Source organism: Schistocerca americana, chromosome 5, assembly GCF_021461395.2.
Source record: "Schistocerca americana isolate TAMUIC-IGC-003095 chromosome 5, iqSchAmer2.1, whole genome shotgun sequence".
In the NCBI taxonomy this organism is placed as follows: Eukaryota; Metazoa; Arthropoda; class Insecta; order Orthoptera; family Acrididae; genus Schistocerca; species Schistocerca americana.
In genome coordinates, this window is record NC_060123.1 from 23,393,258 (window position 1) to 23,417,390 (window position 24,133).

The window sequence follows — 24,133 nt, forward strand, 5'->3', positions numbered from 1 at the left end:
AATTTTAATTTTCTTCCCAGTCTGTCTTTTGACCGTTATGCAATGAACAACAAATACATCGTTCACTTGATCCTTGCTACTTATAAAATAAACATACATGTATCTAGAAAAATCATCTATGAATGTTAGGAAATAAAGCTACCTCTCCATAGGTCCACAGATATCTTGAGTGTATGAGTTGCAAGACTTCGATAGATCTGCTCTGACTCAATTTAAATGGCAATCTAGCCTGCTTCCCTTGCAAACACACCTCGCATTGGACATTATTCATTCCATAATTTTCCATCGCAGTTGCCATATTCTTCAGTAAAGTCATACTTTTCTTATTCAAATGTCCAATGCCACAAGAAACCTTTTGCAGCATAAACAGAGTGGTTTCTTGTTTCAGCAGTATTTTGAACTGTATTCACTTTGTAAATACCTCTTACATTACTTGCAGTATCTGCAATATTACCAGAAGAGTCTGTCACTTTGGCTCCTTCTGTATCAAAGATAACTTTATTACCATTCTTTACTATTTTGCTTACTGACCACAAATGAGTTGCAATACTCTTTACATAATGTACATCATGAGCAGTGACAATTTCCTTTTCTCCATTCGCAAGCAAATTAAGATCCACTTTTCCTGCGAGTTCACACCTTAACTTAAATCCGTCAGTTGTGGAAATTCCAATGTCAGCCCTGGACTGAACATCACCCAAACCTGACGGAGCTTTGGTAATGTGCACACATGCTGCTGAATCTAGGAACCATTCTGCATGATCATCACTCGCTTCATTAAGAGAATAAAAAACAGAAAATGCCTTACCTTTAAGGGTAGTCTTTCTCTCAGGACTACTAGAATTAACATGCTTCTTTTCTTTTATACTTAACTTTTGCTACACTGTGAAGCAATATGTCCAATTTTCTGGCATCTGAAACGTCTTATTGGCTTTTTCTTCCTGTACTTAGAGTATAAAGCAGACACTGTTTCTTTTTATGAAGCATTAGATTCTGTTTCATTCTTCACATTCTGTAGAATCTTTACTTTAATACTATCCACTGTATGGGTATTCCCAAACTTTTCAAACCCATTGGCAAATATTTCTCTGGTAGTCCAACTAACAACAAATTTCCAATCCATTCAGCTGCAATTTCAAAATGGATATTCCTCAGACAGTTGTAGATTGAAATTATTTTATTCACATATTCATCCACGCTTTTACACTTATTCTATCTTGTGGTTATCAGCTCACGAAGTAATGCTACTTTTCTGTTTAAACCACCATCTTCAAATGTGTTTTTCAGTTTGTCCCATACCTCCTTTGCTGATATAGCCTTTTCTATGTGAACGTAATTCACTGGATCAATCAAAAGGATTAGTTTTAATTTCACCTTCCGATCCTTAGCAGCAAAACTGGATTCCGTAGGTTCCAGTTTACCGTTTAAGACGTCCCATAAGTCATCCAAGTGCAAAAACGCCTCAACGGGAAATTTCCAGGTAGAGTAATTTTCAGGCCCTACAAGCTGCTCTATTTGCAGTATCTGTGTTGTACTCATTTTACAGTTATTTTTCTTCTTCATGTAGCATACACAATCTAACTTCACACAAACTTCGTCGCACCTTTTGCACAAATACACATCACCTTAAAGCTTATTATTTCGCTTTAATCCAGTAGCTGGGCCCATAACGTGATGTAGTTTATGCAGATTAATGCAGCTAAATGACAAGTAACAACTATGTAAGAGACAAAATAAAATTTTGCGCTATTCACACAACACATATTAATGCATTTGGGTATGCAAACATATTACATTTCCCACCAACAAACATGGAACATGTATATTCCACAGAGTCCAATGCACTCTGCACACCATGTTTTGTGCGTCACTATGCATGCTGGAAAATGTTTGTTCACATATCCCCAACACTTGGATATTTCTTTTAACTGCAGAAACGACAGTCAAATTGTTGATTTGGTGGCACACTACAGTAATTTACAGTCATTGTTCTGTGTGTTCTTGATCCCCTGTGGTCTCGGGAATCATTTTCACAATTTGTTTGGAACAAAGAAATGGTTACTATTCAACATGAAGGCTTTATCAGTAAGAACTATAACTTGAATAATTTAACTTTATCACTGAAGGCTTGCATTAGTGGGGAAAAAATTTGCTGTCATGCAGCCAGTCACACTTGACTTCATTATGAATGTAGCAGCAAAACGGGCAACACAGGGAGCATGTTGCACCCTAGGAAGATCTAAGATCTGCTGGGCCGTACGGCCCACCTTTCTGAAATGTCAGTCATAAAGTAAGCCAATATTCATTCACCACTCTTATTTCTAATATTGCCTCAACTAAGTTTGTTTTTTGATAGGTTCTGTCTTGAGAAAATAGAATTTTGTCTTCTTTTTAGCCAGACATGTTTCTTTGAAGGTAGAGCATAACTGCTGGTAATTCATCAGTGTTTATTTTATTTTCCCTCAATTACATAACAAAAAAGATGCTCCTTACTATGTGTACATATAGAAATTTTAGTTTTTAACAAAACATATTTACAAATTTGATAAGACAAGAAAAGAGTGAGCGTAAACCTCAAGATGAATATTGCATCATCTATGGAAAAACAGCTAAACTGTTTCATGAACAAAACAAATGCCCCACTTTCTTTTAGTTCCTATGAAAGTATGCAAAGTCTTTCCATGACCTGTACTTCTGCATATTTGTTTCATCTTTGTTGATATTAAAAAGAAGTATACGTGGGATTGACATTAATATGGAAAGACCTTTAATGGCATTGTCATGAGCAGATGACTTGTTCTTACCTTTTTCCTTCATTATATAAAGAAATAAAATAGTGAACACCAGCTGCATACATGATGTTTGATCATCTGTTACTAAGTCAGTGTGTATTAAATTTTGGAAATTTGTGCTTTTACAGTTAAAAATGAGCTGGGAACTGAAAACTGAAAAACTTTGGTCACGTGAAATAAAAAGTCAAGAAAGTGTAATTACAATTGTAAAATTTATTGCCTTTACAGAATTTGTTCATCCAAACTATGATCTTAACCTCTTACCTTTGCTTATTAAAACTTACTGGAACAAATTCTGAGCTCTAATGTAATGAGATACCTTGAATGGAATGACACCCTCAGCTTTGGATTCCTGCTAAAAAATTAAAAGGTTGTTTACCTCAGCCATGGGCCTTGTATGCAAAGTAAATTACAGCAGTCCCTCTGTGAAATTCTCTCTCATGCTTAAACTGTTATTCTCCAGTCTTATATTTATTTTCGAAAATGCTGCTTGCATATCTTCTTCATTGGATCCTTCTCCAAACAGTTTTTTTATTTCATTATTATTCACATCATTTGCTTGTAAGTTGCCTTTTCAATTCATATTTTGCATTCTTATTTTTTCTCTTTGATGTAGATTCAAATGTTTGTAGGTGTAAAGTTTTTATTTTAATTACTCGGAAGACAGTCAGTATTTATCTTTAAGGACTGGTTCTTATGTTGGAAGAAGGAAAAAAGTACAAAAATACTAATGCACCTGTTGTTGTTGTTGTTGTTGTTGTTGTGGTCTTCAGTCCTGAGACTGGTTTCATGCTACTCTATCCTGTGCAAGCTTCTTCATCTCCCAGTATCTACTGCAACCTACATCCTTCTGAATCTGTTTAGTGTATTCATCTCTTGGTCTCCCTCTACGATTTTTACCCTCCACGCTGCCCTCCAATACTAAATTGGTGATCCCTTGATGCCTCAGGTCATGTCCTACCAACCGATCCCTTCTTCTAGTCAAGTTGTGGCACAAATTTCTCTTCTCCTCAATTCTATTCAATACCTCCTCATTAGTTATGTGATCTACCCATCTAATCTTCAGCATTCTTCCTTAGCACCACATTTCTAAAGCTTCTATTCTCTTCTTGTCCAAACTATTTATCGTCCATGTTTCACTTCCATACATGGCTACACTCCATACAAATACTTTCAGAAACGACTTCCTGACACTTAAATCTATACTCGATGTTAACAAATTTCTCTTCTTCAGAAACGCTTTCCTTGCCATTGTCAGTCTACATTTTATATCGTCTCTACTTCGACCATCATCATTTATTTTGCTCCCCAAATAGCAAAGCTCCTTTACTACCTTAAGTGTCAAATTTCCTAATCTAATTCCCTCAGCATCACCCGACTGAATTCGACTACATTCCATTATCCTCGTTTTGCTTTTGTTGATGTTCATCTTGTATCCTCCTTTCAAGACACTGTCCATTCCGTTCAACTGTTCTTCCAAGTCATTTGCTGTCTCTGACAGAATTACAATGTCATCGGCAAACCTCAAAGTTTTTATTTCTTCTCCATGGGCTTTAATACCTACACCAAATTTTTCTTTTGTTTCCTTCACTGCTTGCTCAATATACAGATTGAATAACATTGGGGAGAGGCTACAACCCTGTATAACTCCCTTCCCAACCGCTGCTTCCCTTTCATGTCCCTCGACTCTTATAACTGCCACCTGGTTTCTGTACAAACTGTAAATAGCCTTTCGCTCCCTGTATTTTACCCCTGCCACCTTCAGAATTTGAAAGAGAGTATTCCAGTCAACATTGTCAAAAGCTTTCTCTAAGTGTACGAATGCTAGAAACGTAGGTTTGCCTTTCCTTAATCTTTCTTCTAAGATAAGTCGTAAGGTCAGCATTGCCTCACGTGTTCCAACATTTCTACGGAATACAAACTGATCTGAGGTCGGCTTCTACCAGTGTTTCCATTCGTCTGTAAAGAATTCGTGTTAGTATTTTGCATCTGTGACTTATTAAACTGATAGTTCTGTAATTTTCACATCTGTCAGCACCTGCTTTCTTTGGGATTGGAATTATTATATTCTTCTTGAAGTCTGAGGGTATTTCACCTGTCTCATACATCATGCTGACCAGATGGTAGAGTTTAGTCAGGACTGGCTCTCCCAAGGCCGTCAGTAGTTCTAATGGAATGTTGTATACTCCTGGGGCCTTGTTTCGACTCAGGTCTTTCAGTGCTCTGTCATATTCTTCACACATTATAGTAAAATTTGATCTGTTTAATTGCTGACATTAATATTGGTTTACTTTATTTCTTGTTTATCACTTTGTGTGTTGCAAGTGAACAAAACAGTGGTGGGTCATAACATACCAGGTGAATTCCCTCATATTTGGTGGACTCTAAAATATTTTTCAAAAAGTTTTATTGGTTATCGTTTAGAAACAGCAGCCATTTTTGTTTCAAGTCACGAGCATTCTTTTGCATTTACAAGCATCTGCAGTTTTTTAAATTGTTAAGTAATGGGTTGCCTCACTCCTTTCAAATATGAAACATTTAGTTCAGCACACACTGGGCTATAAATTAAAACCATGAGCACCTAGCTGGATGTGTTCCCTGATGGCTCAAAGTTACTCGCCGCAAATTAAAATAAAAAAAAGTCAATTTTTGAATAGTATCTTTCTAAAGGAATAATTTTGCAGCTTAATGTTTTTCGAGCTGTTGCACTACACAGTGTAGTTCCTTTTTGTAGAGTATCAGTGGTGAGAAGCTTACACTTAAAAAAATATACACAATTTTTAAAAAACGGATTTCTTGAATTTTTTCTTTATTTGGCCTGCAATATTTTTAAGGGACCAGATAAAAATATATAAATAACACACGTAATAGACCTTTATGATATCATACTTCATTATAAATTTAAACTTTGAGACTCAATGGGAAGTTGCGAAAAAAATTACCAGTACGGTATCTGCAATATCTGGACTTACGGATAAATTGTGTCAGTTACAGAATTTAAATATATTTATGATTTTTAATGAGCCAAATAATGACATTGTCATGTTCCCATGTTTTTACTATGTTGTTCACTGAATAACAATGAAATTTCTTCACTCCATTTGGGGGTTAGGTTAAAAGTTTGCCCAGTCGCTGTTGTAAGTTGCAGAGGAGACAGCTTCTTCAGTAAATTTGTAATGGGCACCCAGACTCGCTACTTTTCAACTTTTTAAAGTGAAGTTCTTGGTCATGGTGGGTGGTAAAATGTAACATTGCACATCTTGGTTTCGACAGTCAGTGTTATCAGCTTCAGCAGTCCACCACTGTTCGCTCTAAACACAAGCCAGTATGTCCTTATTTTGAAGTGTTGGTACAAGTTTTCCGCATTGATGAAGGCAACTGTTACGGGATGTTGATGTGAACTTACACCTAAACAGGTTGTGTGTCTAACATACAAACAATGAAAAGAATGGGTGCCTTTAACCTTCTGACAGGTGTTGAAACTTTCTCATAGACACTGGCATAGAGTTCTTGTATTTCCTCACATTTTACAAAAACATAGGTAATCCCACTTACCTGTTATTTCCAGAATTTAAACTTACCTTGAGATGTCAAGATCTGGTTCTCAGAGGTCCACTGCAGATTAGCTTTTGTGACAGCTTGCTTTGTTGTATCTCTCGATGCCATCACACACATTCTTCTCATGGCAGGGTGCAAAAAAGTGCTGTCCTGCATCAAGTCCAAAGTCTTTTTTGCAAAATGAGATCTGCTCATGACGATGCCATTAAAGGTCCTTCCATACTAATGTCAATCCCACGTATACTTTTTTTTAATATCAACAAAAATGAAACAAATATGCAGAAGTGCAAGTCGTGGAAAGACTTTGCATACTTTCATAGGAACTAAAAGAAAGTGGGGCATTTGTTTCGTTCATGAAACAGTTTAGCTGTTTTTCCATAGATGATGCAATATTCATCTTGAGGTTTACGCTCACTCTTTTCTTGTCTTATCAAATTTGTAAATATGTTTTGTTAAAAACTAAAATTTCTATATGTACACATAGTAAGGAGCAACTTTTTTGTTATGTAATTGAGGGAAAATAAAATAAACACTGATGAATTATCAGCAGTTGTGCTCTACCTTCAAAGAAACATGTCTGGCTAAAAAGAAGACAAAATTCTATTTTCTCAAGACAGAACCTATCCAAAAACTTAGTTGAGGCAATATTAGAAATAAGAGTGGTGAATGAATATTGGCTTACTTTATGACTGACATTTCAGAAAGAAGGGCCGTACGGCCCACCAGATCTTAGATCTTCCTTGGGTGCAACATGCTCCCTGTGTTGCTCATTTTGCTGCTACATTCATAATGAAGTCAAGTGTGACTGTCTGCATATATTGGCTTGCAGCACCATCAGAGAATTTCATTAATGTCTTTATTGAAGGGTGAGACTGTTTTATGTATTTTGGTAATTGCAATTGAAAAGTGTGCACTGCTGTAGTGTTGCATTAAAGACACAAAAACTGTGACACTGTAGTTTACCTTGATTATTATAACAGAACAGAAATGGATGAACTGTGGCCTGTTTGTTTATCCAGTGGTGCCCTTGTTCAGTATCTTGAACTACAAAGGAATCGTTTTCAGAAAGGTCAGCATGAACTGAGCATTCATCAGCTGCCAAGATTTGTTTTTTTTTGTCTTTCAGAAGTTTACTCTGAGCTTTGGCAATAAAATGATGTGTTCTCAGGTTTTCAAGGGTAGCTACTAACACTTCAAAAAACTCTTTCCGTGGTTTGTAATAGTCACCATTTCCATTCTGTTGTGTCTCACACATTGTTTGTACCTAATATTGTCAGGCATCAAATTGTCATCTTTAGATTCTCCAAACATGTCGAGTAAAGCTAATTTACCTGGACAGTCCCAACATTTTCCGAGATCATACAATTGTAACCGCCAGTATTGCAAACCGAAACTTCCAAAGGGTTGTTACAGTAAACTCTTAAGATTGACCCCTCTATTATCAACTTTAGAGTGTGGTGATACAAACATCAACATTATGGGTGCCAGATGTCCCTGCAGATATACACCATTTTTGTCTTAACTCGCAAAATTTCGACTTTCCAAATTTAATATCAGGATTTGCTTTTTTTGAATTCAGTGAATAGTTAATTTAAAATACACAATATTAACCTTTTTTGTCTCTGAACCTTAGTATCATTTTCTTTCACAGAAACACAATATTTTTTGACAAGCATCGAACAGCTGTTATTGTCATCTTCGTAAAACTTATTAACCTTTCCGGTCCTGTTTCCATCTATGAAATTAGATGCATTTTTCTTTTGTAATGCATGTTAAATTCCCTGCTCAACTACTAACTGCCTTGTTAATTTAACCAAACATTCTGACACATCAAATTCCTCACTAACTTTTGCTTGATTCCAAGAATTTGGTAGTAAACTGATAATTATTATTACTTTTTTTTTTAATACGACATTTAGTTTTTAGCTTTTTTTTTTTTTATCAAATCATCATATTTGGTTGGAGAATTTTTAGAACTTAACATCTGGTTTAATGCAACTTCTCTTTCAAAATGGAAGTTCCAAATTCATTTTGACAGTAGTTGCCACTTCCGCAATTTTTTGCATTCAATGTGAAAGGGCTTCCTTATTCACTAAGTTTTCTAATTTATTAGCTGGTGATACACCTAGGATTTCACAAGCTAAATCTACTTTTTTATAGTTTCTGATGAGTCAGAAAATTCTTTATCTGAACTATCACTATCCCTTTCTTTGTTAATGACAAATATCTTAGAATAACTTGTTGGACACAGTGTACTTTCTGAAATTATATTGATAAAAGGGCTTTTATTTCTAGAATAATGATCAAATGTTATTTCTCTGACCTTCTTATATTTATTAAAAGGGTCCAAGCAAGACTGTCCGGAAAGGTGATGAACTTTAAGTATTTAACTTCTTGGTAATTGCAAGTTGAGTTAAACTATGAGCCAACTCATAAGTTAAACAACGCTTTTTCATCTTTTTGTTCACTGTAATCTTCAGTTAAAGTAATGTCTTTAGGAAACATTCCATAGACACATTTATGGCAAGCTTAATTAACAAGAACATCAATAGAACGTGGAAACCTCATCATTGAAATGCAACTTCAAGAGATCATTGTTAACTAAGTATGAGTGAACATACATTGGTGGAAGGTTGAAGACAACACAGAGACTTTGTGAGCCTGTACAGACTTGCAGATGCTGTATAGCCTGCTGAAACTTCTGCAGATGATTTTTTTCAATAAATAATCATTTGTTACTTTAATTTCATTTAAATTACGTAATTTATCTTTATTCCATTAATATAGATATTGCAGGTATTATGAAACATATTTTTGACTGATATTGGCAATTTTTTTCATAACTTGTCATTGAATCTTAAAGCTGAAATTTATACTGTAGTTTAATAAAGGTTTATTAAGTGTGTAACTTTCAGGTTTTTATCTGGTCCCCTAATGAAGATATTTTTGGCCTGAGAATGAAAAAAAAATCAAAACATACTTTTTTTAGAATAGCATATGTTTTTTTTTAAGTGTAAGCTTCTCACCATTGATTTTCTATAGGAAGTAATTATACGGTGTAGCGTAATATCACAAAAACATTAAGGCTGAGAAATTACTCCTTTTTTGGAAAAATACTGTTAAAAATTGAGTTTCAGTTTGCGGCTAAGAACTTGGAGCCTTTAAAAATGTATTAAGGAATACATTCTGTAAGGTGGTCATGGTTTTAATTTATGTCCAGGGTTTGCTAAACTAAATACTTTTTATTTGAAAGGTGTGAGGCAACCCATTAGCGAATAACTTAAAAAATCGCAGATGCTTGTAAGTATAAAAAAACTGCTTGGGACCTGAAACAAAAATGGCTGCTATTTCCAAGTGATAAACAATAATTTTTCTTTAAAAAATATTTTTGAGCCCACTAAATATTAGAAAATCACCCAGCAAATATCAATTTTTTATGAGGCAGTCAAATAATCACTCTTTTTTTCCTGGGTCACTTGACATGGAATGACCCTGGTGCTAGAAGAATTGTTGAAATGGTACGTAACTTGTAGCCCAGTGAAATGTCAAAATGTTGGCATTCTTAGACGATCTAACCTGTTGACAAGGAAACTGAAAACTTCTTACTGAACTGTAATGCTAGAAGAGAGCATCTATACATTTCACTACACTTCTTTTGTCATTTTATATAGTGTGAATGAAGAAATAATGTAATTTGCAATGTAATTCATTATAATTTTTTTTTTTTTTTACAGGCTAACCCTTGTCAGCATCCTATTGTTATATTAAGAGATGTAAAGGAGAAGGACATGGAATCGCTTTTGCGTTTTATGTACAATGGCGAAGTGCACATAGGTCAGGAACAGTTATCGGACTTTCTGAAGACGGCTCAGATGCTGCAGGTCCGAGGACTTGCTGATGTCCCCACAAAAGAAAACCAAAAACCACCTGTAAGTTGAAATAGAATCCAATCCGTTGGCACATATAGTAGAACTAAATGCTACTTTAGATTTGTAATTTAGCATGATTGCTTGCAGCCTGTGGTGTACACCACCACTTGTGGTACTATCCCCTCCCTCTTACATGACGAATGGAAAGCTAGTCCTGTAAAATTTTCTCCAGTGTTCAGGACTTGTCAATTTTAATGTTGGTGACAGTCTGCAGTTAAATTCTGAGAATTTATCAGGCTTGTTACAGTCTTTTGTTTGAAGCTTTTGAAATGGTGTGTGAAAAAAGTGATGGGGTTAGGTGAGTAGATCAGACATATAATTAAGTATCTAATCAAATCGGGGAGAAAAGTGATATGTGGCATAACTTAGCTAAATCAGCGGATGGTTTGCTACAGCACATAGTGAGGCACCAAGGGATAGTTAACTTGTTAGTGGAGGAGGGTAAGTAAAGTTTGTTAAGACATAGATGCAGTAAGCAAGTTGAAATGGATTTAGATTGCAGTAATAGGCAGGTGAGAGACATGCAAGGGATAGAATAGTGTGGAGAGTTTCATCAAACTAGTCTCCTGGCTGATGAATATGAAAGTGCCGGAATTGTGAAATAAGTCTCACAAGGAAGGGCAAGGCCCTGCAACCTACAAATTTTGATGAGCTTTGGCACTCGTTGGAGACGGTTTAATAACAATTCGTGAAGGTGTTTGCGTCATCCCAGAATCAATTTCTTACCAAGAGGAATGGTTAACTGTCGCACCACCAGTTTTGTTTTGCATCGATAGACATTCATGTATGGTTACTTTGATTGCATTCATAAGTGTCCCTCTGGGATTTTGACATAGCACCTGTATGTTCCGGTAGTGATGAAATAAATGTTCGTCTGGAAATTTTTGTTTGTGATACATATTTTTATGAAGGCAATAGGATCACAAGAACTCTTGTCCTTTCATATATATGCAACAGACTGAAACAGCCACTTCTTCGATTGATTTGAAATTATTAGTTCACAAGTGTGAAGGGTGGTCCCTCCTGTGAATTGGTCTGAAATTGATCCCTCCCTCTTTTAATATTAAAACAGTGAACAAGACTTAACAGAAGTTTCCTTAGAGAGACCCCCCAACGAATAGCCAAAGCTCATCAAAAACACGTTATCTGGCCTCCCCTTGTTAGTTCATTTCTTAAAAGATGCATGGACATCCAAATTCCAGTGATAGTTCTGTCAGTGACACAATTGTTTCTGAGGATCCTGTAAGTTTATTGAAGTAACAAGTGTGTGGTATTAATGCTTCCATCTACAGCCTATTGTAATATCTGTGATTGATATTAGTGAATATAAGCTGCAAGAAAAAATAAAATTATCCATAAATGAACAAAAAAATAGGTCCCCAATCTGAATTGTAACATGTGCTTGACATTCACCTTGTAAGCGATGCGTGAATTGTGCTTTTGAAACTGTGTGTTCTCAGTAATGGAATAGTACCTTGTAATTCTGGAAGTGAGAATTTGTTTTCTAGCACTTAATTTTCTGTATGTTTCACTTCTGATTATTTTACTGCGTGTTTCACTTCTGGTTTCTGCTTTGCACATTTTGCTTTTCTCCATTGCTGTGATTCACCATTGTTTACTATATACACCACTTCTTGTTTCCACAACCACTCTTCTTGTTTTAAGTATAACAGCTACTCTGTTCTACAAAAATTCATGTTTTATCATTAAAATTCACACTTCTGTGGATAGAGCAAAATATGTTTATCACTGGCTGATTCAACATCAACTATACAGTCCAAATGGGCAGAGAAGTGATTTTTTAGAAAAAGCAGTACAGATGTCAGCAGAAAGACTCACAGATAGGAAAAAAAGACACCAAAATGTCTTTATGCGTAGAGAAAAAAATTAATCCAGAAACCTGGATCAAAAGAGATGAGTAGTGTGCAGATAAAGCAGTCAAAGAAAATATTATTGTATGTGTAACATGGGTAGGGTTTTGTACTTGGAGCAGCAATGATATGACTGGAGCAGTAAGTACAGAAGACATCACCTTCATATTTTCTGTATGCTTCATCTGGTTTTTTTTCTTGACATGCACCTTAGTTGGCAAAATTGAGAAGCTTTCAGGGAAGTATATATTGCTTTCAGCAAGTGTCTGCCAAACTTTGTGGGCCAACTATACTGTTGTGAAATAGCAGTCGCAGATCCTTCATTGAATTTGAGGGACCAGTGCTGGTCACTGCTGTTAAGTGAATTAGAGCCACATAAACCACCACAGTGATAGGCAACTGTTCGGTAGTTGTTGTTTTGCGATGCCATTTCAGCAGCGACTACATTAGAAATCACTCTGTGACAACTGCATGTGTTTACAGTCACCGGTTGAGGGGATGACTTGTTTTGGGCAGTTACAGAAGAAGGAAACGAGGGGTGGGTGAACGGTCTCCTTTCCTGCTGCCACTTCAGCTGCTCCACAGTAGAACGGTGATTGTCATTCGTAGTAAATATTTATTTGCAACGAACTTCATGATCATCTTGTTGTGGTGATGGGAGAAAGATTATACTGAAACTCAAGAAGTATTGTGCAGATTGATAAGTTTATTACTGCGATTTTTGCAGTTGTTACTTCCAGTTGCCCATGTGCAACCAATCTGTGTGTCTAAATTACACATTTTCCATGCTTCTCTTTGAGTACACTCCTCACACACACACACCTCACATTTGCATATTCTTATTTTCTGTGTCGTCATTAACCCTCCCCTCCCCTGCCCCTCCAACGAGGCTTGCCACTCTTTGGGGCGGTTTCGTGCTTGGCTACCACGGGGCCCCAGCCTTTGCAGCATTTTTTCCCTTCTGTGCTGCATGTCTATCCTCTTGCTGACCGAGCGAGGTGGCGCAGTGGTTAGCACACTGGACTCGCATTCGGGAGGACGACGGTTCAATCCCGTCTCCAGCCATCCTGCTTTAGGTTTTCCGTGATTTCCCTAAATCGTTTCAGGCAAATGCCGGGATGGTTCCTTTGAAAGGGCACGGCCGATTTCCTTCCCAATCCTTCTACCAACCACCACCACCTCTTGCTGTTCTTTTTCCCGTCCCTTTGGGAAACATGTCTGGGGCATTATTGGGAATGTTCTGCATTCTGTCGCTGATGTGCAAACAGTCTGACCTTTGTTTTTCGCTTCCTTTTACTTTCTTTGTTTCCCTTCTCCTATCGTTCTTCCGCTTCGGTGTTATAGATTCCTCTTTTTTTTCCCCTTCATCCTCCCTGTGCACTCCTGAAGGCTGGCCCACATGTCTGACCCAACAGGTAATGCGTAATTTGCAGCCACAGGTCGACAGGTAGGGTTCGCATGTACCCCCTGGTACAGGCCAGGCCCAGGGAGGGGTGATTGCCTGAGCTGTAACCTTCACAAATTGCCGATTGGTCCCTCTGTCAGGTGTTCGGGAGGTGTGACCTGCGGTGTGAACAATCACCGAAAACGGGTGCACCCCCATGTGAAGGGGCCCCCCAGTTGGAAGGAGCACACTATCAGAAGACACTGGCAATCATGGGGTTTTCCTCACTTTGGGTCAATCATATTCCCACTCAACTTCTTCAAAACGTAAATGCAATGAGGCTAATGATTCAAAGACCCTTCCCACTGCACCACAGTTCCTCATGGTCTCACGTACTGAAGATGGTCAGTCCTTCGCCACAGAAGGTGTAGATGCAATTGCTGGCCCTGTGGCATCCTGCTCTCTTTTACGGAATGGCACTTTGCTTTTGGAGACCACTTCTGATTCTCAAGCACAACAACTGCTTGCTGCCTCGCTTCTCCACAGGTATCCTGTTCAAGTCAAGGCCCATAGAACTTTGAATTCTTCCCGTGGTGTAATTTACACCAGGCTGTTCAATGGTCTAACCGAGGCCAAAATACGATCTTACCTCTCTGATCAGGGTGTCTTTGCTGTCCATTGTGTAATGAAAAATGTAGATTCCTCCTTAGTGCCTACCTGCACTCTCTTTCTCGCCTGTGGTAGAGTGGTGCTTCTGTCCAACCTCAAAGCAGGCTATGAAATTATCACCATCGAGCCATACATTCCGAAACCAATGTGCTGCTACCAGTGTCTTCGTTTTAACCATACTAGAATGTCTTGTCGACACTCGGGCAAATGTATCACTTGTGGTAGGGATGCGCACAAGGGCGATTGTCCACCTCCTCCTCCTCCTCCCTGCTGTATCAACTGCAATGGTGGCCATGCCGCCTCCTCTTGGGAGTGTCCAGTGTATCTTGATGAGTGGGCTGTTCAAGAGATCCAGGTAAAAGAAAAGGTGCCTTATCCAGTTGCTCGCAAGTTACTGGCTAGTCGCAAATCCCGTGTTCTCCCAACTGGTATCTATAGTTCTGTTGTCAGCCCTTGCCATGTGAAGGACATGGCCACGCAGACATACAACCACCAATTCAGCCCTGAGGTCATGAAATTGCCCAGTCCAACTGTCCATCAAGCCATAAAACTCTCGCCTCAAGGGGTGAAACCTCTGGCTACAGAACTGGTAGGCCGGAGAGGACAGAAGGAGTACTCCCGTGAAGACTTCCTCCATCCCTCCAGTCAATCAACACGAGTCTCCATCTACCTGGAAAGGCTCAAAGAAGTCCTCCAAAGGCAAACGGTCTTCCCCTTCGCCACCTTGAAGATCCTCTTCGATGGTGTCAGCATGTGATACCTTTGCTCGGCCAGCCTCTGTGTCGCCATTGTGCACCAACAACTGTTTTTCGGCTCTGGACTCCACAGACCGACAGCAAAAGCAAGCTGATGCTTCTGTGGACCCCATGGAGCAGGATCCTCCTGCTTCTGTGCCCTGTAGTAGCACCTCTTCCCCAGCTGTCACTCGGCAGCCACCGAGATGACACCCCCACATCTCTTCATCATGACTCTCCTCCAATGGAACGTTCGCAGCCTTCGGTCCCACAAAGAGTATTTACAGCTGCTTCTGGCGCCACAGCATCCCCTTGTACTCTGCCTTCAGGAAACAAAATTGCACCCTCACGACCGCTTTGACTTAAGATTCGTTTTGACCTTCCCCCTCATGGGGGCGTCACAATGCCCATAAGGGATGACATTCATAGTCAACCAATCTTGCTGACTACCAGTTGTCAAACTGTGGCAGTTGCCTTTTCCTTCCCCTCCTGACTTTTTCCCCTCTGTACTATGTATGTCCCTCCGCCATTTTCTGTCACCGGGGCAGACTTCCTTCAACTTATTGGGCAGCTGCCTCCCCCATTTTCGCTACTCTGTGACTTCAATGCACATCATCCCCTTTGGGGACCTGTCAGAGAGGTGCCCTCTTGGCCGACCTTCTTAGCCAACTTACCCTCTTCTGCCTTAACACTGGAGCACCCACTTTCCTTTCCGACTCCTCGCACACCTATGCCATTTGGACCTATCCCTCTGCACTGCCAAACTTGCCCATCATCTTGAGTGGTCCGTTCTTTCTGACACCTGTTTGAACGACCATTTCCCGTGTGCTATCCATTTGCTGATCCATACCCCATCTGCATGCACGCCTAAATGGCAGCTTCCTAGGGCTGACTGGCAGCTTTACTCTTCCATTGTGATCTTCAAAGAACAAGATTTTTCCAGTTGTGATGCTCTGGTCAAAAATCTCAAATATGTTAGCCTTACTGCTACAGAATGTTCCATCCCCCGCACTTCCTCTGTACCACGTCGTGTCCCAGTCCCTTGGTGGACCAAAACATGCCGCGACACAATTCGCGCACATAGTCGTGCTCTCTGTGTTTTTAACTGCCACCCTATGCTGACAAACTGCATTCTTTATAAACATCTGCATGCAAAGTGTCGTCGTGTTCTTTGGGATAGCAAAAGAGCTAGCTGGATTTCATTCACTAGTTCTTTCAACAGTTCCACACCTTCCTCTGTCATGTGGGCCAACCACCGACGACTCTTCGGAACCAAAATCCATTCCCCAATTTCCAGCCTGATAGTCGCTGATGATGTCATCGTGGACCCTATTGCCATCTCCAACGCCTTGGGCAGCCATTTTGCGGAAGTTTCAAGCTCTTCCCACTATCACCCTGCCTTCCTCGATCGGAAATGAGTAGAGGCGGCTCTGGCAATGCCCTTCTCTTCTCCGAATCGTGAGTGCTACAATGCCGTCTTTACTGTGAGGGAGGTCGATTGTGCTCTCGGTTCATTCCGATCCTCCGCCCCAGGGCCAGACGCCATCCACATTCAGATGTTGCAGCACTTTTCTCTTGCGGGCAAGCACTTTCTGCTTAACGTGTACAACCGCGTCTGGGCAGAGGGCACATTTCCTGGATGCTGGCATGAAGCCACCGTCATAGTCATACCTAAGCCCGGTAAAGACAAAAACCTTCATTCTAGCTACCACCCCATCTCTCTTACCAGCTATGTTTGCAAGGTGATGGAATGTATGATTCATGCCGGGCTGGTATGGTGGCTCGAGTCTTGACATTTACTAACGAATGCACAGCGTGGATTTTGAGCGCCGTATTCTGCAGTTAACCATCTCGTTACTTTGTCCACCCATGTCATGAATCTCGTTACTTTGTCCACCCATGTCATGAATGGTTTTCTGCGGAAATCCGAGACAAATCCAAGACTGTGACTGTGTTTTTTGATTTGGAGTAGGCCTACGACACCTACTGGAGAACTGGTATCCTCCGTACTCTTTACACGTGGGGCTTCTGTAGGCGTCTGCCCTCTTTTCTTCGGGCATTTTTACAAGACCGGGTTTTCAAGGTGCATGTGGGTTCTGCATTGTCGGACACGTTTATCCAAGAAAATGGTGTGCCTCAGGGTTCTGTCCAGAGCGTCATACTCTTTGCTATTGCCATTAACCCTATGACCTATTAACCTGTCTCCCGTTGGGCATCTCTGACTGTCTTTTTGTAGATGATTTTGCAATCTCTTGCAGTTCTCCATGGACCTGTCTCACCAAGCAGCGACTTCAGTGCTGTCTTGATCGTCTTAACTCCTGGAGCATTGACAATGGCTTTCACTTTTCTCCTGACAAAACCGTGTGTATGAATTCCTGGCGGCGCAAATGGTTACTCCCACCATCTCTACCGTCTTGGGTCTGTTGCTCTTCCATTTGTTGAAACTACGAAATTTCTTGGGCTCATACTCCATAGGAAACTCTCTGGGTCCTCCCATGTGTCTTACCTGGCAGCCCACTGTACATGGTCCCTCAATCTCCTACGTGTCCTCAATGGTACTTCCTGGGGTGCCGATCGAACCACACCCCTTTGTTTGTACTGGTCCCTTGTCAGTTCGAAACTCGACTGTGGGTGCTTCGTTTATGCGTCTGCATGCCCATCTCTCTTATGCCGTCTCAACACTAACCACCATCATGGCATGTATTCGGCCACGGGTGTCTTTTGCACCAGCCTGGTTTGAGAGTGTGTATGCTGAAGCTGCTGAACTACCACTGTTCTACCACCGTGACTTTCTCCTCAGAAGGTATGCATGCCGTTTGTCTGCCATGTGTGGCTACCCCTTCTATGCCTTCTTCTTTGATGATTCCTTTGATTGTCATTATGGGGCTCGTCCCTCTTCTCTGTTACCTCCTAGAGCCCACTTTTGCCACTTGATACGGCGGCTTAACTTCACACTACCTGCAACTTTCTCGGTGGGTGTGAACCCTTCATCACCTTGGCTTTGTGAAGCGGCCCATATTAACATTGGCCTTCATTTCCTTCCTAAGGACACTACTCCAACCTTCGTCTATTGCCTCCAGTTTCACGACCTTCCAATGGAACTTTGCGATAGTGCCTTTGTCTATACTGATTGCTCTGACTGACCATGAGGTCGAGTGTGCCTTCGTCATTAGCACCCGTGTTTGTTGATATCGGCTTCTGGCCCACTCCTCAGTATTTACAGCCGACCTCTTCGCCTTGTATCAGGCCACGGAGTACATCCGGCGACACGGCCTTTTCAATTGTGTCCTCTGCTCAGACTCACTCAGCGCCCTCCAAAATGTGTGTGCGCTGTACATTGCACATCCGTTAGTGCAGCGGGTGCAGAAAACTGTCAATTGCTCACTCTTCATAGAGCCAGCGTCACGTTTCTGTGGGTCCCTGGTCATGTCAGTCTGCCAGGAAACGTGGCTGCTGACGCAGCTGCCAAGGCTGCAGCTGTCGTACCTCAGCCCGCGAGTACCTATATTCCCTCCGATGATCTCTGCATTGCCGTCTGTCGCAAGGTGGTGTCCTTTTGGCATCGCCAATGGACCTCACTTCGTGGGAATAAGCTTCAGCTCATTAAGCCTCTCCCAGTCCCTTGAAAGACCTCCTTTCAGCCCTCCTGCTGGGAGGAAATTATTTTAACTCAGCTGCATATTAGTCACTGCCTTTTTAGCCATCGTCATTTGCCAAGTGGCGCTACCACACCAATTTGTACACATTGTTCCCAAATTTTAACTATCCACCACTTTCTGATTGATTGCCCCCCTTCTTTTTTTACCAATTTATGTTCCAGCTTGGGTTTGCCATCTGATTTATCAGCCGTTTTAGCAAATGACCTGTGGGCTGTCGTCTGCGTTTTACTTTTTATCCGCCAAATCAATATGGTGAAGGCCATTTAATTTTTAGTTTTGGACCTCCATTTCTGCATGATGTTTTTTTAGCCCATTTTCCACGTGCCTGTTTTTAGCTGTCTCCTATTCTGTCAATTGGGACTGACATATAGTTGTTTAATTCCTCTTTGTGTTAGTGTTCTATAGTTTCGACTTGGGTTCATATGACCCTAGTCGTTTTTTGCGCCATAGAGCAAAACAAAACATGCCATTTATCCCAGTGTATTACATGCTAAAGTAGCTGAAAACAGTATTTAATATTTTTTTGTCTTGGCAGTGCACCAATTTTTATTCTGCTTCACATAATCAAGCTGATTGTTAGTAAACATACATAAAAGTATTGACAGCACAGGAAGTACTGTTGCATTTGTGAGTGAATGGTGAGTTTTAATTTCTGAAGACACTGTTGTTGTTGTTGTGGTCTTCAGTCCTGAGACTGGTTTGATGCAGCTCTCCATGCTACTCTATCCTGTGCAAGCTTCTTCATCTCCCAGTACTTACTGCAACCTACATCCTTCTGAATCCGCTTAGTGTATTCATCTCTTGGTCTCCCTCTACGATTTTTAGCCTCCACACTGCCCTCCAATGCTAAATTTGTGATCCCCTGATGCCTCAGAGCATGTACTACCAACCGATCCCTTCTTCTAGTCAAGTTGTGCCACAAACTCCTCTTCTCCCCAATTCTATTCAATACCTCCTCATTAGTTATGTGAGCTACCCATCTAATCTTCAGCATTCTTCTGTAGCACCACATTTCGAAAGCTTCTATTCTCTTCTTGTCCAAACTATTTATCGTCCATGTTTCACTTCCATACATGGCTACACTCCAAACAAATACTTTCAGAAACGACTTCCTGACACTTAAATCTATACTCGATGTTAACTAATTTCTCTTGTTCAGAAACGCTTTCCTTGCCATTGCTAGTCTACATTTTATATCCTCTCTACTTCGACCGTCATCAGTTATTTTGCTCCCCAAATAGCAAAGCTCCTTTACTACCTTAAGTGTCAAATTTCCTAATCTAATTCCCTCAGCATCACCCGACTTAATTCGACTACATTCCATTATCCTCGTTTTGCTTTTGTTGATGTTCATCTTGTATCCTCCTTTCAAGACACTGTCCATTCCGTTCAACTGTTCTTCCAAGTCATTTGCTGTCTCTGACAGAATTACAATGTCATCGGCAAACCTCAAAATTTTTATTTCTTCTCCATGGGCTTTAATACCTACACCAAATTTTTCTTTTGTTTCCTTCACTGCTTGCTCAATATACAGATTGAATAACATTGGGGAGAGGCTACAACCCTGTATAACTCCCTTCCCAACCACTGCTTCCCTTTCATGCCCCTCGACTCTTATAACTGCCACCTGGTTTCTGTACAAATTGTAAATAGCCTTTCGCTCCCCGTATTTTACCCCTGCCACCCTTAGAATGTGAAAGAGAGTATTCCAGTCAACATTGTCAAAAGCTTTCTCTAAGTCTACAAATGCTAGAAACGTAGGTTTGCCTTTCCTTAATCTTTCTTCTAAGATAAGTCGTAAGGTCAGTATTGCCTCACGTGTTCCAACATTTCTACGGAATACAAACTGATCTGAGGTCGGCTTCTACCAGTGTTTCCATTCGTCTGTGAAGAATTCGTGTTAGTATTTTGCAGCTGTGACTTATTAAACTGATAGTTCGGTAATTTTCACATCTGTCAACACCTGCTTTCTTTGGGATTGGAATTATTATATTCTTCTTGGAGTCTGAGGGTATTTCACCTGTCTCATACATCTTGCACACCAGATGGTAGAGTTTTGTCAGGACTGGCTCTCCCAAGGCCGTCAGTAGTTCCAATGGAATGTTGTCTACTCCCGGGGCCTTGTTTCGACTCAAGTCTTTCAGTTCTCTGTCAAACTCTTCACGCAGTATCATATCTCCCATTTCATCTTCATCTACATCCTCTTCCATTTCCATAATATTGTCCTCAAGTACATCACCCTTATGTAGACCCCCTATATACTCCTTCCACCTTTCTGCTTTCCCTTCTTTGCTTAGAACTGGGTCTCCATCTGAGCTCTTGATATTCATACAAGTGGCTCTCTTTTCTCCAAAGGTCTCTTTAATTTTCCTGTAGGCAGTATCTATTTTGCCCCTAGTGAGATAAGCCTCTACATCCTTACATTTGTCCTCTAGCCATCCCTGCTTAGCCATTTTGCACTTCCTGTCGATCTCATTTTTGGGACGTTTGTATTCCTTTTTGCCTGCTTCATTTACTGCATTTTTATATTTTCTCCTTTCATCAATTAAATTCAATATTTCTTCTGTCACCCAAGGATTTCTACTAGCCCTCATCTTTTTACCTACTTGATCCTCTGTTGCCTTCTCCACTTCATCCCTCAGAGCTACCCATTCTTCTTGTACTGTATTTCTTTCCCCCACTCCTGTCAGTTTCTCCCTTATGCTGTTTTTTTTTAAATTGTCTCAATAAAGGGACTGAGCTCAAAGTAATGTTGGTTAGAGGAGGTACTTAATCTTCAGAATTAATTATTCAGTATCATCAGTTATCTTCAAAGCCCTCTGCTTGAGGCTGTTCTTCAGAGTAACCCTCTCTGTCAAAAATGTCATACGGAGGCAGATTAGGTCAGTTGTCGTGCTTGTTGGCCCCCTCCCCAACCCCCTGCCAAATTTTCAATTTCCCCTTTTCCTCAATTTTTACACAGACACTAATTTACAGACACAGAATGCATTGTTTCACATGTTATGTTGTGGGATGCAAGTATGGTGTGACGACATGCAGTTTTTCAGCTGCTGTTGGAAGCTGGTAAATACAAGGTAATACAGTTTCTCAGTGCTTATAGTTACCTCATAACACCGCTAATGCACACGATAACTCACATCCGTTTTAATCTATATTTAAACTAGATTTCTTCGAAGACTTTCTGAAAGCTTACAATTTTGTGCTGATCGAGAATTCAAACCTGGACCCTTGCTCTTCATAGGCTGATCTCTTAGCAGTTGGCATAACCAAGTATCTTCTTTCTCTTTTCTGGCACTATAGCCCACAAAGGGTCCAGACCTTGTTTGTTGACCACCTGTCTTCTCCAGTTCTCTCTTGAATTTGGTAGCATTCTTTAGTTCCATTCTCCTAACTTTCTCATCTCCATCTCTATATCATCCAGCCATCATGTGCCTGTACATAAGCAGGGATCGGTGGATTTGTATAGAGTTCATACAGTTCTGCATTGCTCCTAATTATCCAAGTGCTATTTTCATACACTGCCCCCTAAATCTTAAGCAATACTTTGTGTTCCCATGCATCCATGGTGTTTTTGATCTGTTGTGTTTCTGACCGTGTTTTGCACCCATACAGACTAATTGTTGTAACAGTCATTTTGTGAACTGTTGTCCTCAGCTACCTTGAAATATTGGATCATAACATGTTAAGGAAGCTGTAATAGCTTGCCTCTTCACCTTGTTTTGTTTATGCTGTTGATCATATGTTTTATAATGAAATAATAAGCAACTAGAAATTTAATTTCATGACTGGTTTAAATTTCTTTCGTGCAACTGGTTGCTTATTATTTCATTATATACGACTACATTTCCTGAAAATGGATAAAATACTAATCACATATTTTTCTTTTTTCTTACTTATGACCATACCAAGTGCAACCACCTCACAGTGCAAAACTACGTAGTTTTCCAACAGATATTCTCTACTTCTCCCAAGTATGGCTATATCATCTGCAAATTCCATATTCTCAGTCATTCTATTCAAAACAGTACCATCTGTTTGTGTGGCAGTTTTCACATGACAGCCTCCAGAGCCAGGTTGAATGATGTCAGTGATGCAGAATCTCCTTGCTTAAGTCTTAGAAAGCTTGGGAAATTATTGGAATATTTGTCGTTGGCTTTTATTTTTGCAGTTGGTGTTGTGTAGTCTTTCTCACGAGTGTTGTTAGCTTTGGTGGTATCCCCAGCTCCATATTGAAAAGACCATTTTTGTTGACACTGTCATAACCTGCTTTAAAATCCACATGCAGCTGATGCACCATTATATTATACTCAAAACACTTTCCCATTATTAATGGAAGGGTGAACATCCAATCTGTTGTTGCTCTTTTCTTCCTGGTATTCCCCAATTGTGGCTTCGGCATATGGTCGTAGTTTCTTGTTCAGTATCCTAGCTAGTATGTGGTAGGCAGCATTCACCACTGCTATTCCTCTGTGGTTTTTGCAGTTTGTTCAATCGCTCTTCTTATGTCTTGATGTAATGATGGATGCTTGCTGGCTTGTTTGTGTTTTTTCATCAAAGTATGCCTTTCTCGAATCTTCGACTTCTGAATTAGTCATTGTCTTAGTGGTAAGCATTTGGGTTCACCTGGTAATGTCTCTTAACATATCAGGAGTGTGCGTGTAATCTGCTGCAGAACAAAAGTTTTATTCTAGTGTCCTGTTTATAGAGTATTTCTATAGACATGAGCTAACATTATTGTACACTACTTTGCTGTGCAAAGTTTAGCAGTCAGTCTATTCCTATGGTGTTATATTAGGTGTTAATGTGTTATTTGTACTAAAACATGGAGTGGAAGGTTTAAAATACTCAGAAATATTCAATTTGCAAAAGTGAAGACAGGCTAGTTGTAAAATTGATGTTGAGAAGAGAGGGGGAGGGAACATCTAATCATCATCATCATCATTTAAGAATGATAATGCCTTGCAGCGTTCAGTCTGGAGCATGTCCCCCTTATAAAATCCCTCCATGATCCCCTACATTGGTGCCTCTTCTGATGTTAAGCCTATTACTTCAAGATCATTCTTAACTGATTCCAGGTACCTTCTCCTTGGTGTGCCCCGACTCCTCCTACCCTCTACTGCTGAACCCATGAGTCTCTTGGGTAACCTTGCTTCTCCCATGCGTGTAACATGACCCCAGCATCTAAGCCTGTTCGCCCTGACTGCTACATCTACAGAGTTCATTCCCAGTTTTTCTTTGATTTTCCCATTGTGGACACCCTGCTGCCATTGTTCCCATCTACTAGTACCTGCAATCATCCTAGCTACTTTCATATCTGTAACCTCAACCTTATTGATAAGGTAACCTGAATCCACCTAGCTTTCACTCCCATACAACAAAGTTGTAGATAGTAGCTCAGCACTCACAGCTTTGCTACACTTTGCTTCCAGTTCTTTCACTATGTTGCCATCCTGTGAGAATATGCATGCTAAGTACTTGAAACCGTCCACCTGTTCTAACTTTGTTCCTCCTATTTGGCACTCAATCCATTTATATCT

The 24,133-nt window shown here is 40.1% G+C and overlaps 1 protein-coding gene across 5 annotated transcripts in view; it reads left to right on the plus strand.

Moving 5' to 3' along the window:
* LOC124615737 (protein abrupt) overlaps positions 1 to 24,133 on the plus strand; it is a 94,842-nt gene that overhangs the window by 5,752 nt on the left and 64,957 nt on the right. For all 5 annotated transcript variants that reach the window (XM_047143816.1, XM_047143813.1, XM_047143815.1 and 2 more), the window contains one exon: positions 10,085 to 10,279. In XM_047143816.1, coding sequence (XP_046999772.1) covers positions 10,085 to 10,279 — 195 coding nt within the window. The remainder of the gene's footprint in view (positions 1 to 10,084; positions 10,280 to 24,133) is intronic.